Raw genomic sequence first — 13472 nt, forward strand, 5'->3', positions numbered from 1 at the left:
GTGTCCTTCCAGCATTTCAGGAGGACATCTGGCAAAGTGGAGGGGGAATGTTAAACACAGAGTTCCCCAAACACACAAAGACTTAACAGTTCTGGAGAAACACAGATATTGTTAGAAACAATATGTTAAAATGTTTTATTATTTAGTTACATCTTGCCTGAGCATGAAAAAGATATTAACAGACTGTCAGCTTACTGGGACATAACCCAAAATAACTTACATTTTTCATATATTGCTAATTGTTTTTCTGAGGCTGGCTCAGGCTGGTAAAAGAGATTTCAAGGCTTTCACCAGATGATTTACTTAAAGAATTTAAGCATGCCATTATCTGTTCCCATGGAAACACAGTAAGACAGGGGACAGAAGAGGAGGTCACTTTGACCATAATTAATATAAAGAATAATAGTTTATATAGAATCGAGTAAAGAATATAACAAGATCCTACAATACCTTAAAGCCTTTTCTTCAGCAGTGCAGTTCAATCTTTGTATTGATTTTTAGACACTAGTGTCACTTTTATTAGTCCAGTGCTAATTTTTGAAGTATAACTACCTTGCCTAGCAAAAGTTTTCCAATATTCTTATTTCATTTTTGGTCCAATGATAAAATTCCAGTATTCAGAATTTTTCTAAAGTACTAAGCGGAAATGGATGACTATACTGGCCTTAAGCTTCTTGTGAATGCTACAGCTCCTCGCCACGTTTTCTCAATCAATACATAAATGGGTAGTTTGTTAACATAATTGATGGTAATCCAGAGGAACCACTAGATTCTGCAGTATGCTTAAACTCACCAAAGAAAAGATTTAATCATGTTCAGTCCAGTTTACATGTAAAGTGTCTAATTCTATTCTTCTTTTATTATTGGAAATTGGAAATTGGTAATCCACATGGGGTGTCTCTTAGATATTATATCTATTGGCACTTGGTGCACTCCTTAGGAATTTCTACCAAAAGATTCACACTGTACTTTTTAAAAAATCCTTGTGCTTATTTGGATAGTGGACTTGTGCAGTCTCATAAGGTAAATTTTACCGTGGAAGCTTGATGACATGTTTTTCAAAACTCTTTAGTATAGCATTCCAGAAAGAACTAAGGAGAAAAGAAAGAGAGAAATAAAAGAATTGCACTTTCCAATTTCTGAATTTGTAACACACTGAGAAATTATATTGTCAGAAATTATTAGGATTTTTTTCTGTTAGAGCTCTGGCCCAAGAAACATAGGATAACCTCTTCCAGGCAGCCTTGTCTGAGGAATAGGTTCAGGGCTGCAGTATGACACTGAGTGGTGTTTACAAACAGGTGGCCTAAAGCTAAATGGAGTCAATATAAAATTTCTCACTCTTTTGAAGATAACTACTTGCTGCCACATGAGTAACAAAATTTTTTTTTGTAAAAATCAAGCTTGAAATCACTTAATCAGGAATGTAAATCAGTTATATGCCCCAATTATAAAAATGTTGATGGGGTTTGCTATGGTATTGATTTTTTTTTATTTTGGTGGAAGAATTACAGCTGTTGTGTGTCTTTATATATATATATATATATATATATATATATATATATATATATATATATATATATATATATATATATAATGATATCACATTCCTATTCCAGGAATGCAAACAGTATTATATCCTGCTTGGCAGGCACTCTGGTCACTTGGCTTAGCCAAGAATAAGAACTCTCAGAAGTGCCATTCTATAAGTTTGTAAGAGATCCCCTAAAATAATGGATGGTACACTTCCTATATGTATTTATGTTCAGATAATTTATTTAAATAATGCTGCTGGCACATGCTTTATAGCTGCTTACATTTTGCTACACAGATTTCAGCATATCTTGCAGGCTATGCAATTCATTTGGAAAATGTAATTTCCATCCCTGCATACTAATCGATTTCTTCACAAACACCTGCCATCAGTTATGATAATAAAAATGCCACTCTGAATTGAAAAAGGGCCAAATAGAGCTTCCTAAGGAAATGACTTAAGTGTCTTTGAATGCTACTAAATGTAGTAATGTGCCCGTGTAGTGCCAACACTTTTTTCATCATTTGCATTTTCTGTGATTCTGCCCTATTACAACATCCCTCTCACAAATGATTCCTCATAACCATTTCCTTATGGCTTGGTAAACAGAGCTGTCAGGAGGTGGTATCTCAGGGTGTGGACAGGATCCGTAGTTAGGCTGCATAATGTTAAAAAGTACTGGCTCATGCTGCTGGGTACGTGCTGGATAATTTCTGATTTTATGACTAAGTCCCTAAGAACTGTAAAAGTGCCTGCTACTTGGTTTTGTAGACATATACACCAAATAAAATCTCCTTTATGCATTCTCTTCAGCCTTCAGTTCGTTCCATGCACCACTGCCAAACTAATGTTCCTAAATCCCATTTGCATCATGTCCTTCCACTACCCCAGGCACTGTCAGTGGTTCTCAGTTGGCCGCTCCATTGAACCTAACCTTCCCCGTCTTCTCGCATCGCCTGACAGGGATCACCTTTCTCTCACTGCTTCCAGGCAAACACTTGCCCTTTTGGTCAAGTTTCTCTCCATCTTGCCCCAAGGATTCTACCTTTGATTTTCATCTTCGGGCTTTTGCCTGTGCTCTGGCTCCCGACTGAGAGACAGCCTTCCCAAGTTCTTTGGTTTTTCATATTTCAAAGCCCTCTTTTATTCCTTCAGTCTGAATTTTTCTTTCTCTTCTCTGAACTCCTATAGGATACAGTTTTTTGTCATGTATCTCAACTCATTTATTTATTCATTCAACCAGCATTTATTGAGTGTCTAATGTATTCCAGACATCAAACCATTCTTTCTTCCTTTGAAAGCAATAGTTTCTTTTTAAGTGTGTCAGTTTTTACTAGGTTTTAAGCTCTTTGAGAGAAGAGGTATATACTGTCTCCTCTTTTTGTGGTCTGAGATGCCCGCACAGACCTGAGCACAGGTAAATATGAAGTAAATGCATGTTAAGTAATTGATCCCTACTGGCTTGAGGTAGCGGATTTTCTGGGTAATTGCATGTTCTGTTTGATTAGTAGTTCAGTGTGTACTACACAGAGATTATCATTTTGCAAGATGGAATAGTGTAAAACACTCAACTGTAAAACTATTATTAACATAATTTGACGTTTGATACTTGAGGAGAGAATTCACTGTGGTCTCAGAGCACCTCAGTAAAGCTTTGTCACCATGGAACTGTAATGTGCGCTCAGGAGGCTGACCTTGATTTGGTCCTCCGACACGGGAACAGGGGCTGGAAGCGGGCGTGCACTGGGCCTGCTGTGCAGTGGGCCTGCAGCATGACCTGACGTACTGGAAGTTACATGTGCGAAGTTTCTGGTAACAAGCGTTTCACATTTTCTTTCACTTTCCCTTTGCTTAGCAAAGTGGGGAATGGCTTTTCTGTGAGGGGGAAGATTAAAAGGAGACTGGTGGGAGAGTAGGTGGGGGAATGTGAGACTGGTTTTGAACAGCCTGGTAAGAACTAAACACACATAGACCAACGATAATCAAGAGCAGAGACTCTGGAGCCTGCAGCCTGGGTGTGAAGGCTTTCAGCTACTTACTCTGTGGGATTGAACAAGTTACGTAACTTCTCTGTGCCACATTTTTTTCATCTGTAAGGATGGGGATAAGACCAACAGCATCACAGGCTTGATGGGGGGATGAAGTGAGTGAGTTCATACAAAGCTCTTGGTCCAGTACTTTGTGAGTGCTCAGCAGGCTTTGATGATTCTCAGAGAGACCCCTAAGCAATAAGGTGGAAACTAGGAAAAGGGATTCCCTACCCTCAATTTTTGTTTTGTACCATTGGTTCTTTTTCAGTTTCGGCTATTTCTGAAGCCTTGAGATGCATGAGACCCTGAGTTAACGGCCTTGGTTTCTTAATAAGATGAATATATGAATGAAGTCTGAATCTAAACATGGAGAATTTGGGGTTTCAGGGAGAGGTATTGGAGTAACCACTCAGCCTTGCAGAGGAAAAGAGTTTTAATTTGTTGGTGAAACAGATGGAACTAGGTTCCCATTCCGATAGGAGTTAGAGAAAAACAATCTGTACAATTTGTCCCAGCAGTAGAGCAGGAAGGAATGGTGTGCATATAAATTCCTCCCTCCCCTGGGAAGCTGCCGCATGTCTCAACCTGTAGAACTGCTGATTATTTGAAAGAAAGCAGCCCTCCAAGGAGCTAAGCAATCCTGTAGAAAGGGGGAAGACAATATTTAGCAGATGTGATTGTTGCCTGGAATTCTGAATGTTGTCACCACCTAGCACCACATACCAATTTCTGTGAGAGCATCTAGCATTGAGGGAGAGGTGAAGTGACAAGAATCTGGGAGGAATTAATCCCGCACCCATAAGAAACATTCATACATAAGACGGGACAAACAATAGATAAAAATTCCAAGAGAAGTGATGCATACCGACTACAAAATAGAGAGCACCGGGGTAAGGCATTTTGGCTTTATTCCTGAGCAGGTACAAACATTAAGAATGTGGGTGACAGACTCCCTTTCGCACAGAAGGCCTCCTCAAGCTAAGCAAGAAGGTAACTCACTTGAACTCGTTCTGTTTGTCCTTCAGCCCTGGCCGCTCAGGCCTACGCTCTGAAAGAGGAGAATGACAGTCTCCGCTGGCAGCTGGATGCCTACAGGAATGAGGTGGAGCTGCTGAAACAAGAGAAAGAACAGCTTTTCCGAACAGAAGAAAACCTCACCAAGGACCAGCAACTGCAGTTCCTGCAGCAAACCATGCAAGGCATGCAGCAGGTACCCCACCCAGGTGGTTTTTTGAGATAAAGGGATATGTGTATTAAATGAAAAGGGAAAGGCAGCTGTGTGCTGGAAAGGGTGAGGAAGAAATGACAACCCAAAAGGTACGCTCCTAGGAAAGGACTAATGAGTGTTTGTGGAAGGGTAGAATCTGGAGAAAAGCCAAGCCAATAAAATATATTGAAGAAATCACCCCGGAGGTAGGAAATAAAGGAAAATGATTTGGATTTAGGAGATTGAAAGGCTGTATGTGAAATATAGCCCCATGGCAAACATCTAGCAGATCGCTGCCGATCATGATACAAGTGTTTTGTAATCTTAGAACTTTTAAGTTCATGCATGACAACTGATTTTACAAAAGCAGTTTGTCTGTCTTCAAGGTTAGTATAAATGTAAATTATATTGTTTTCACTTTTCCTATATTACACTTAGGATCTAGTCAGGTGCTACGAGCACATTACATGTTTAAGAAATGTTTGTTGATGGAATAGATGAAGCATCCTAATTTTAGGTAACTTTAGAAACAGGGCAATAGCTGTGTTTTTGTTGAAGAGTGCCAGACTTCATCCTGGCATACTGAATTTAGAAGATGTGTATTTATGGCAAGTGTTGAAAGGAAATGATATTTGAGGGCTTTGGAGTAGAGAAAAGGAGCATGTACTGTTGGAAATAAAATGTTGACAGGAGAGGAAAATCTGACTGTTGGCAATGAGGAAATAGAATCAAAGATTCACAGGTAGATTTGTATCTGAAAACGTCAATTGGTACTTGATATTCTTAAGGTGTTTGGGCCTTTGAGTCACCTTAAAATAATAGAGCATAAATTATCATCTTGGGTATGTTTTAATTACCCCTCTGAATATACAAATCCAATCAATATTATTTTCTGAAAAAAAAAGATTGCTTTTATTTAAAGAAGAGAAATATAAGTAGAATGATGGATGGAAAGTTAGAATATATAGTGAGTCGAATTTTTTTTAATTCCCTAATTCATATTGACTGCTCTGTAACATCCAGAGTATGAATTGCCTGCAGAAGTATCTTAGTGATTAGAGCTAACTACTACAGAAACATCAGCCTAACAGGGAAAAATAATTGAGAGGGAGAGTATAAAAGAGAATCATGGATCAGGAAGTGAGCAAGTTAATGACCAACTCACACAAATTATGTCTTAAACATCTCCTGCCATTTTGAAGCAATTTTTGAGTCTTGGCTTGGAGTCCTAACTGGTTGATGTTCACAGTGTGTGTTAGGCTAATCAGTGAGATTCAGAGGTCAGAGCCAGCCAGGAAAATGTCATTACAGTCATTGCTCAGGTCTCTGTACTTGGAAATCGATGTAACAGCTGCTGTGTGAGGCTTCTGGGGTTGTCCATATGCCCCAACATTGGGTGTTTGTCAGCGCCCTTGCCAAGATGAGAGGCTGTCGATTTCCCCAAAGACCATGGCATCAGACCTAGCCCAAAAGCCACTATGTCACACTTTATACAACTCTCCCTTTTTCCCTCCAGAAACAATTATCCCAATTGCTTTAAAAGTACAGTCTTTTAGGTTATTGCAGATTCAATCTAAATCTAAAAGAAGTCAGAGAATGCAGGGGTAGCTGCTCAGTCACGGCTGCAAAAGCACTGAGGAGCCACGTGACTGATCCACAAAGGAGCAGTGTTTCAAATCACCACCTGAGCCATCCTCCTGAACAAGGGATTCAGTTAATGGAGCTTCTCATATATTTTCAGAATCTCCTTGTCAGTAGGAAACATACTTTATATAGCTAAAAATGTAGTTGAGACAGAAATGTATTGTCTCATAGTTCTGAAGGTTACAAGGCCAAGATCTAGGGTCCAAGAGCAGGGTTGGTTCCTTCTGAGGCTGTGAGGAAGACTCTGACTTCTGCCTGTCTTCCAGCTTCTGGAGGCTGGCTGGTCATCTTTGGCCTTCCTTGACTTGTAGGCATATCACCCTGCTCTCTGCCTGCCTTATCCCTTGCCATTCTCCATGTGTGTGTGTGTGTGTGTGTGTGTGTGTATGTGTCCAAATTTCTTTCTTTCTTTTTTTTTTTTTTTTTGAGACAGAGTTTCGCTCTTGTTACCCAGGCTCGAGGGCAACGGCGTGATCTCGGCTCACCGCAACCTCCGCCTCCTGGGTTCAGGCAATTCTCCTGCCTCAGCCTCCTGAGTAGCTGGGATTACAGGCACACACCACCATGCCCAGCTAATTTTTTGTGTTTTTAGTAGAGACGGGGTTTCACCATGTTGACCAGGATGGTCTCAATCTCTTGACCTCGTGATCCACCCGCCTCAGCCTCCCAAAGTGCTGGGATTACAGGCGTGAGCCACTGTGCCCAGCCCCCAAATTTTTTTTTATAAGAACACAGTTCATATAGGATTAGGGGCCCACTCTGCTCCAGTATGACCTCATCTTAATTACTTATATCTACAAGGACTTATTTCCAGATAAGGTCACATTCTGTGGTAGTAGGGGCTAGGACTTCAACATTTGGATTTGGGGCGGTGGGGGTGGGGTGGTGGGGGGGCATAATTCAATCCATAACAGACACATAGTAGACAGTCAGAATATCTGTGTCAAATGAAGGAATGAATAGACAAAGGCCTGGAGGCAAGGCTAGCATGGTGCCAAGGGAGCTCTGGGCTGCGCGGGAGCCTAGATCATGAAGAGCAAGGTGGGGAGTGGGAGAGCCAAGGCCCGAGAGGTGTGTGCGGTGCCTCCTTAGCCTGCAGAAAGCACTTGGTCCCTGGTGGCTGCTGTGGTTTTCATGTTTACTGGTTGTTAGGCGGATGCATGACTATCTCTGCGGCAGGACATCTTTAACAGAGTTTTAAAATACATGTGCTTTTTAAAGAGTCTTATTTCTATCATGACCTACCATGCGTGAGGAAATTACCACAGTTTGCTTACCACCACAGAGAATTAGCCTGGCTTTAAAACCTTCCTTCGGTGTCCCCACTATCTACTTCATAAATCAGAAAATCATGGTTTCACATGAAAGATGACAGAGAGAGGAGGGTTCAGCCTCCCACACGTCACCATTTCCACAGTCTAAGTTTGTTATTTCTGTAACAAACAACAAAAAAAGAAAGAGCCTTAATGACCTTAGGACTAGCTGATAGCTTTTGGAATTGCCTTCAACCCTTAGCCAAAAAGTTTCTAATCTTTCTTTAATCCCTTAAGGATATGTTCACTGACATCACAGTTTGTCATGTGTTCATGAAGAAAACGTTATGGGCAGGGTTCCTAAAATGGAAAAACCCTTGAGTGACTTTGGATGTTTCCAAGTTTACCCCTGGACCATGTGAATCACAATTTAATAATATTAAAGGCTTCATACAAAAGAGAATAAGAGTTTGTATCCATGGTAACACAGTAGCCTTTACCTGATCATAAGCTGATGGTGAAGTTAACCTGTCTCTGCCGCAGGGATAGTGAGACTTTTGACTTTCATTTGCACCTTTAGGTACACAAGCAAAGAATATACATATTTTAAACTCTTATTTTTCTTCATGTTACCACACTGTTTTATTGAGGTAAAATTTATATACAATGAAACATATTCTTTTTAGGCATACGTTCTATGAAGTTTGACGCATACAGTCACATCACCACCTCTACCACAATCAATATGTAAATCAGTTCCATCACTCATTCCCTTATGCCCCTTTTGAGTCGACCCCACTCTCAGCAACCACTGCTATTTTCTATCCTTATAGTTTTTCTTTTTCTAAAATGTCATATAATTGAACAGTATGCAATCATATGACATTCTAGAACAGTATTGAACAGTATGCAGCCTGTTGAGTTGGGCTTCTTTCCTTTAGCATAATGAGTCTGAGACTGCTCTTGTTGCTGTACATATCAGGTGTTCATTCCGTCTGATGCTGAGTAGTATTCCACCGTAAGAAAGAGCTGCGGTTTGTTTATCCAGTCATAATATTAGTGGATGGATAGTCCCCAGTTTGGGACAAATAGGAATAAATCTGCTGTAAACATTCACTTACAAGCTTTTTGATTAGACATAATTTTTCATTTTACTTGAGCAAATCCTAGGACTATAATTGCTGGGTCATATGCCAAGTGTGTTTAACTTTTGGAGAAACTGCCAAACTCTTTTCCCCAGCGTCTGTACCATCATGCATTCCCTCGGGACTGTATGCAAACTCCAGTTCTGCATCCTCATCAGTCGGCACTGACAGGGTCAGTTTGTTTTATCTTTTTTCACCACCATTGTAAATTTACAGTGATATCTCATTATGATTTTATTCACACCTAAATTTGCAGTATTTTATTTTCATTCATGAGAATAGGTCAGTATGTAATATTTTTGAATAATCCACTTAAAATCAGAATTGTTTTTGATGACTTGTATAATCATATTGACAAGGCTAATAAATATTTGGATAACAGGATATCATTAAAAACTGCTGATCATAAAAGTGTGTATGACTAATGATGATTATGTCAGAAGGCTCCTTCCTAAATACTTTAAGTTGATGCTTTTGAATAGTGTTAAATCTAATCTGAGGACCAGCTGTCTTAGGCCAGCAAGCCATTGGCCCATGTGCAGCAATGGCTCTCTCACACTCTTAGCTTGGCATTAGTAAGGTGCAGGCCTGGTCTGCTGTCTTGACAACTTTCAACAAGGGAAGATCAGGGGAAAAAAATGGGAAAAGTAGGATTATTATGATCAAAAGCATTTTAGAAGTTAAGTGACAAGTATTTTTTTTCTTTATACTCAAAGTAGAATGTACGTGTGATTTTCTGTGTGTATATTGTAAAAATCTCACCCATTCAGACTAATTTTATGGAAGATGAAGAAATATAACATTACTACTTCCCTGAAATACAAAGTAGCCCCAGTTAGTTTTGCCAGAGGTTGAGTAAGAGTCAGACTTTGGAATATCTATTAAGGAATAAATGAAAGTATTTTTGAAATTAAACATAGCGATTACATCTGACGCCTTGAGTAAGTTCAGCATGTCTTCTGCAATCTTGTTCAAACTATTTAGTTGCTTAGAAAGTACTTTCTTTTTTAAAGAAAGAGAAAAAGCTTGCACTCCATTCCTCCCCAAAACTCACACGTAATTAAGTCTGATGTTACTTGTCAAAATCAAGATCATAATAATGTAAGGGGTGGTGATGATGGTGGCTCTGGAGATGAGGGGACTGTGGAGGTGATGGTTGTCATGTTGGTAAAGATGACTGTAGTAGTGATACTGGCTCTGGAGGTGGAGGCGACTGTGGTGAGGATGGTGGCTGTGGTTGTTTTGGTGGCTGTGGTTGTGTTGATGGATGTGTTGATGAAGGCAGCTGTGCTGGAGAAGGTAACTATGGTGGTGAAGATGGCCATGGTGTGGGTGCTGGCTGTGGTTGTGTTGTTACTGTGGTGGTAAAGGTAGCTGTGGTGGCCGTGGTAGTGAAGGTAACTGTAGAGAGGATGGTGACTGATGCTAATGTCTGTGGTGATGAAGGCACCTGTGAGGGGGATGATAACCTCAGTTGTGTTGCTGGCTGCGGTAAGAATGGTGGCTATTGCTGTGAAAATGGCTGTGGTCGGTGTGGTCGTGAAGGCAGCTATGGTGAGGATGGTGGCTGTATTTGTGTTGGTGGCTGTGGTGGTGAAGGGGACTGTGGTGGTGACTGTGATGCTAATGTGGGTTGTGGTGATGAAGGCAGCTATGGTGAGGATGGTGGCCGTGGTGGTGAGAGTGGCCGTGTTGGTGCTGGTGGCTGCAGTTGTGATGATGGCCATGGTGAGGTATTGCTGCATCTGATGGCGAGATGCAGATGGTGAGGATGGTGGCTGAGGTTAAAGGTGGCTGGGATGAAGACGATGACTGGGGAAATGGTGACGATGATGGTCATGTTGGCTGTGGTGACGAAGGTAGCTATGGTGAGGATGGTGACTATGGCACTGAAGGGGGCCGTAGCGGCAGTGGGGGCTATGGTGGTGTGGGTGGCTATGGAGGTGAAGGAGGCATGGTAGGATTATTGGTGCTTTTAATGATTAAAAAACTTTAGGGAAAGAGATAAAATGAGCATACTCAAGAATATTTTATAGGATTTTTAAAATTTATTAAAACATTTCCCTTGAAAATTGTGGAAATCCTCAAAAGTACAGCAGACCAGACACCCTCAGCCAACTTCAGAAGCTAGCGGTCCAGAGAACACAGCAAATGCAGAGCTGCAGGCAGGAGCACAGAGGAGTGTTATAAGAGTTTGTGACAGGAGGTGCACCTTTTTTCTGACCATTTTTTACTTTTGTTTTCTGTTTTTAATTTCTATCTGAAATACCCACCAGTCAGATAATGGACCTAATAGGTGAATGCCTTGTGCCTATCATCTTTTTTCCTAATCTTTTCCATTTTAACTTTATCTTTCATCCTTCCCATTGAAGTTTCTGCTTGGTAATAATATTATTTTAGTTTCAAGAGGTTATTTTGTTCTCTAATTATTATATTTTCATGCAACACTATTCATATTTTATGGGTGCAGTAGCTTCTCAAATCTTTTAAAGAATATTAAGTAGGATTTTTAAGACCTTTTTAGTTCCTGAATCATTTCTCTTCACTCCAGGATATGTTGTTTAGCTATTGTGTATCAGTCTCTCTTTTATGTACAGATTTCTTCACGAGCAAGGTGATGGCTAGCAGTCTGTGTATATTTAGGTGTGGAGGGCGTGGTTTGCTTTTCTGTGAGGCTCTGTGGCTTTGCTCATTGCTGTGTCTGGACCTCCTGCATGGCGGAGTCTTTCTCCTGGGCAGTGGCCAGCTGAGAGCTCTTTGACAGGCAGCCTTCATTTTAAGGAGATTTGGGGATCCCTTAAATGCCAGAACCTGTCATACACTAGGAACTCCTGGAACTCACTTTCCTTTCTCCTTGCTTTTGTAAGTTTATTCATTGACAGACATTTTAATTGAGTCTCTGGAAGAAGAAAATACACACACATATATTGCCTCTGACATCTTGAACAGGAACCTGTTCAGGGGTCTTTACCTTTAACTCTAACCCGGTCTTTGAATGAGTTCTTGGTTACCATGTGGCAGGGGCAGGTGGGAAGTGAGAGGAGTATTTCAAATTGTTCTGGCTGCCCAGAAACATATAGGGAAAGGAGGAACAGCAAGCAGGTTCATGAATGTCTACGAGGAAGGACAAAGGAACTTCAGGTGGCATACTTTGCAGTGAAGGTAGCTGTCTCAGCAAGAACAGGCTGATGCACAAAGTAAAATGGTTTCTGAAAGCAAGAAAGGAAGATAAATTGGAAAAGGTGATATGAAGAGGCTGAAATACGGAACAAAGATAGAGAAACAGTGAACTTGCTCTCCACACTATTTCTGTTTCCTTGTCCTAGAAGAGAAGGTGGCAGGACTAATGGTTCAGAGCAGGGCACGCCTAAGGTCCCATGCATGTGCAGGATGCAGAACAGTAGAATCTGTTCCAGACGCCGGGATGAGAAGGATGTGCAGAAGTAGTAGGAGATGCAGTAGAAGAACAAACAGCTCTTCCTCTGAAGTGAAAACTGCTTTCAAAGGAAAATGCACAAGCATAGAAAAAGAAGAAATCCCTTTAAATTCAACATTTATAATGACAAATTATATTTTAAGAGCTTTTAAAGTTTTTTTAACTTTTATTTTTATTTTTTATTTTATTTTATTTTTTAAGATGGAGTCTTGCTTTGTTGCCCAGGCTGGCATTCATTGGTGCAATCTTGGCTCACTGCAACCTCTGCCTCCTGGGTTCAAGTGATTGTCCTGCCTCAGCCTCCCAAGTAGCTGGGAGTACAGGCATGTGTCACTGCGCCCCACTAGTTTTTGTATTTTTAGTAGAGATGAGGTCTCACCATGTTGGCCAGGCTTGTCTCAAACACCTGACCTCAAGTGATCCCCCCACCTCAACCTCCCAAAGTGCTGAGATTACAGGTGTGAGCCACTGCACCTGACCTCAACTTCCATTTTAGATACAGGGGGTACATGCCCAGATTTGTTACATGGGAATATTGCGTGATGCTGAGGTTTAGGGTACAGATCCCATCACCCAGGTAGTGAGCATAGTACCCAACAGGTAGTTTTTCAACCCACGCCTCCCTCCCTCCCTCTCTCCCACAGAGTAGTCCACAGTGTCTGTTGTTCTCATATTTATGTCCATGTGTACTCAGTGTTCAGCTCCCACTTATAAGTGAGAAGATGCAGTACTTTGTCTTCTGTTACTATGTTAATTCGCTTAGGATTATGGCTTCCAACTGCATTCCTGTTACTGTGAAGGACATGATTTCATTCTTTTTATAGTTGTATTTGTATTCCATGGTGTGTGTGTGTGTGTGTGTGTGTGTGTGTGTGTGTGTGTGTGTATGCCCCATCTTCCTTATCAAATTTATCATTTATGGGCACCTGGGTTGATTCTGTATCTTTCCTATTGTGAACAGCACAGCAGTGATAGCAGTGAACATGTGAGTTCACGTGCCTTTTTTGGTAGAATGATTTCTTTTCCTTTAGGTATATACCCAGTATTGGCATTGCTGGGTTGAAGAGTAGCTCTGTTTTAAGTTATTTGAGAAATCTCAGACTGCTTTCTAGGGTGGCTGAACTAATTTATAATCCTACCAACAGTGTGTAAGCGTTCCCTTTTCTCCACATCCTCACCAGCATCTGTTGTTTTTGACTTTTTTAATGATCGCCATTCTGACT

At 40.8% G+C, this 13472-nt stretch overlaps 1 protein-coding gene across 9 annotated transcripts in view; it reads left to right on the forward strand.

Annotated features, from left to right (window-relative positions):
- Nucleotides 1-13472, forward strand: part of ENOX1 (ecto-NOX disulfide-thiol exchanger 1) — a 619238-nt gene that overhangs the window by 497351 nt on the left and 108415 nt on the right. For all 9 annotated transcript variants that reach the window (XM_037741175.1, XM_037741173.1, XM_017536114.2 and 6 more), the window contains one exon: nucleotides 4590-4774. In XM_037741175.1, the coding sequence (XP_037597103.1) occupies nucleotides 4590-4774 (185 nt within the window). The remainder of the gene's footprint in view (nucleotides 1-4589; nucleotides 4775-13472) is intronic.

This window comes from Cebus imitator, unplaced genomic scaffold, assembly GCF_001604975.1.
Source record: "Cebus imitator isolate Cc_AM_T3 unplaced genomic scaffold, Cebus_imitator-1.0 Scaffold96, whole genome shotgun sequence".
NCBI lineage: Eukaryota > Metazoa > Chordata > Mammalia > Primates > Cebidae > Cebus > Cebus imitator.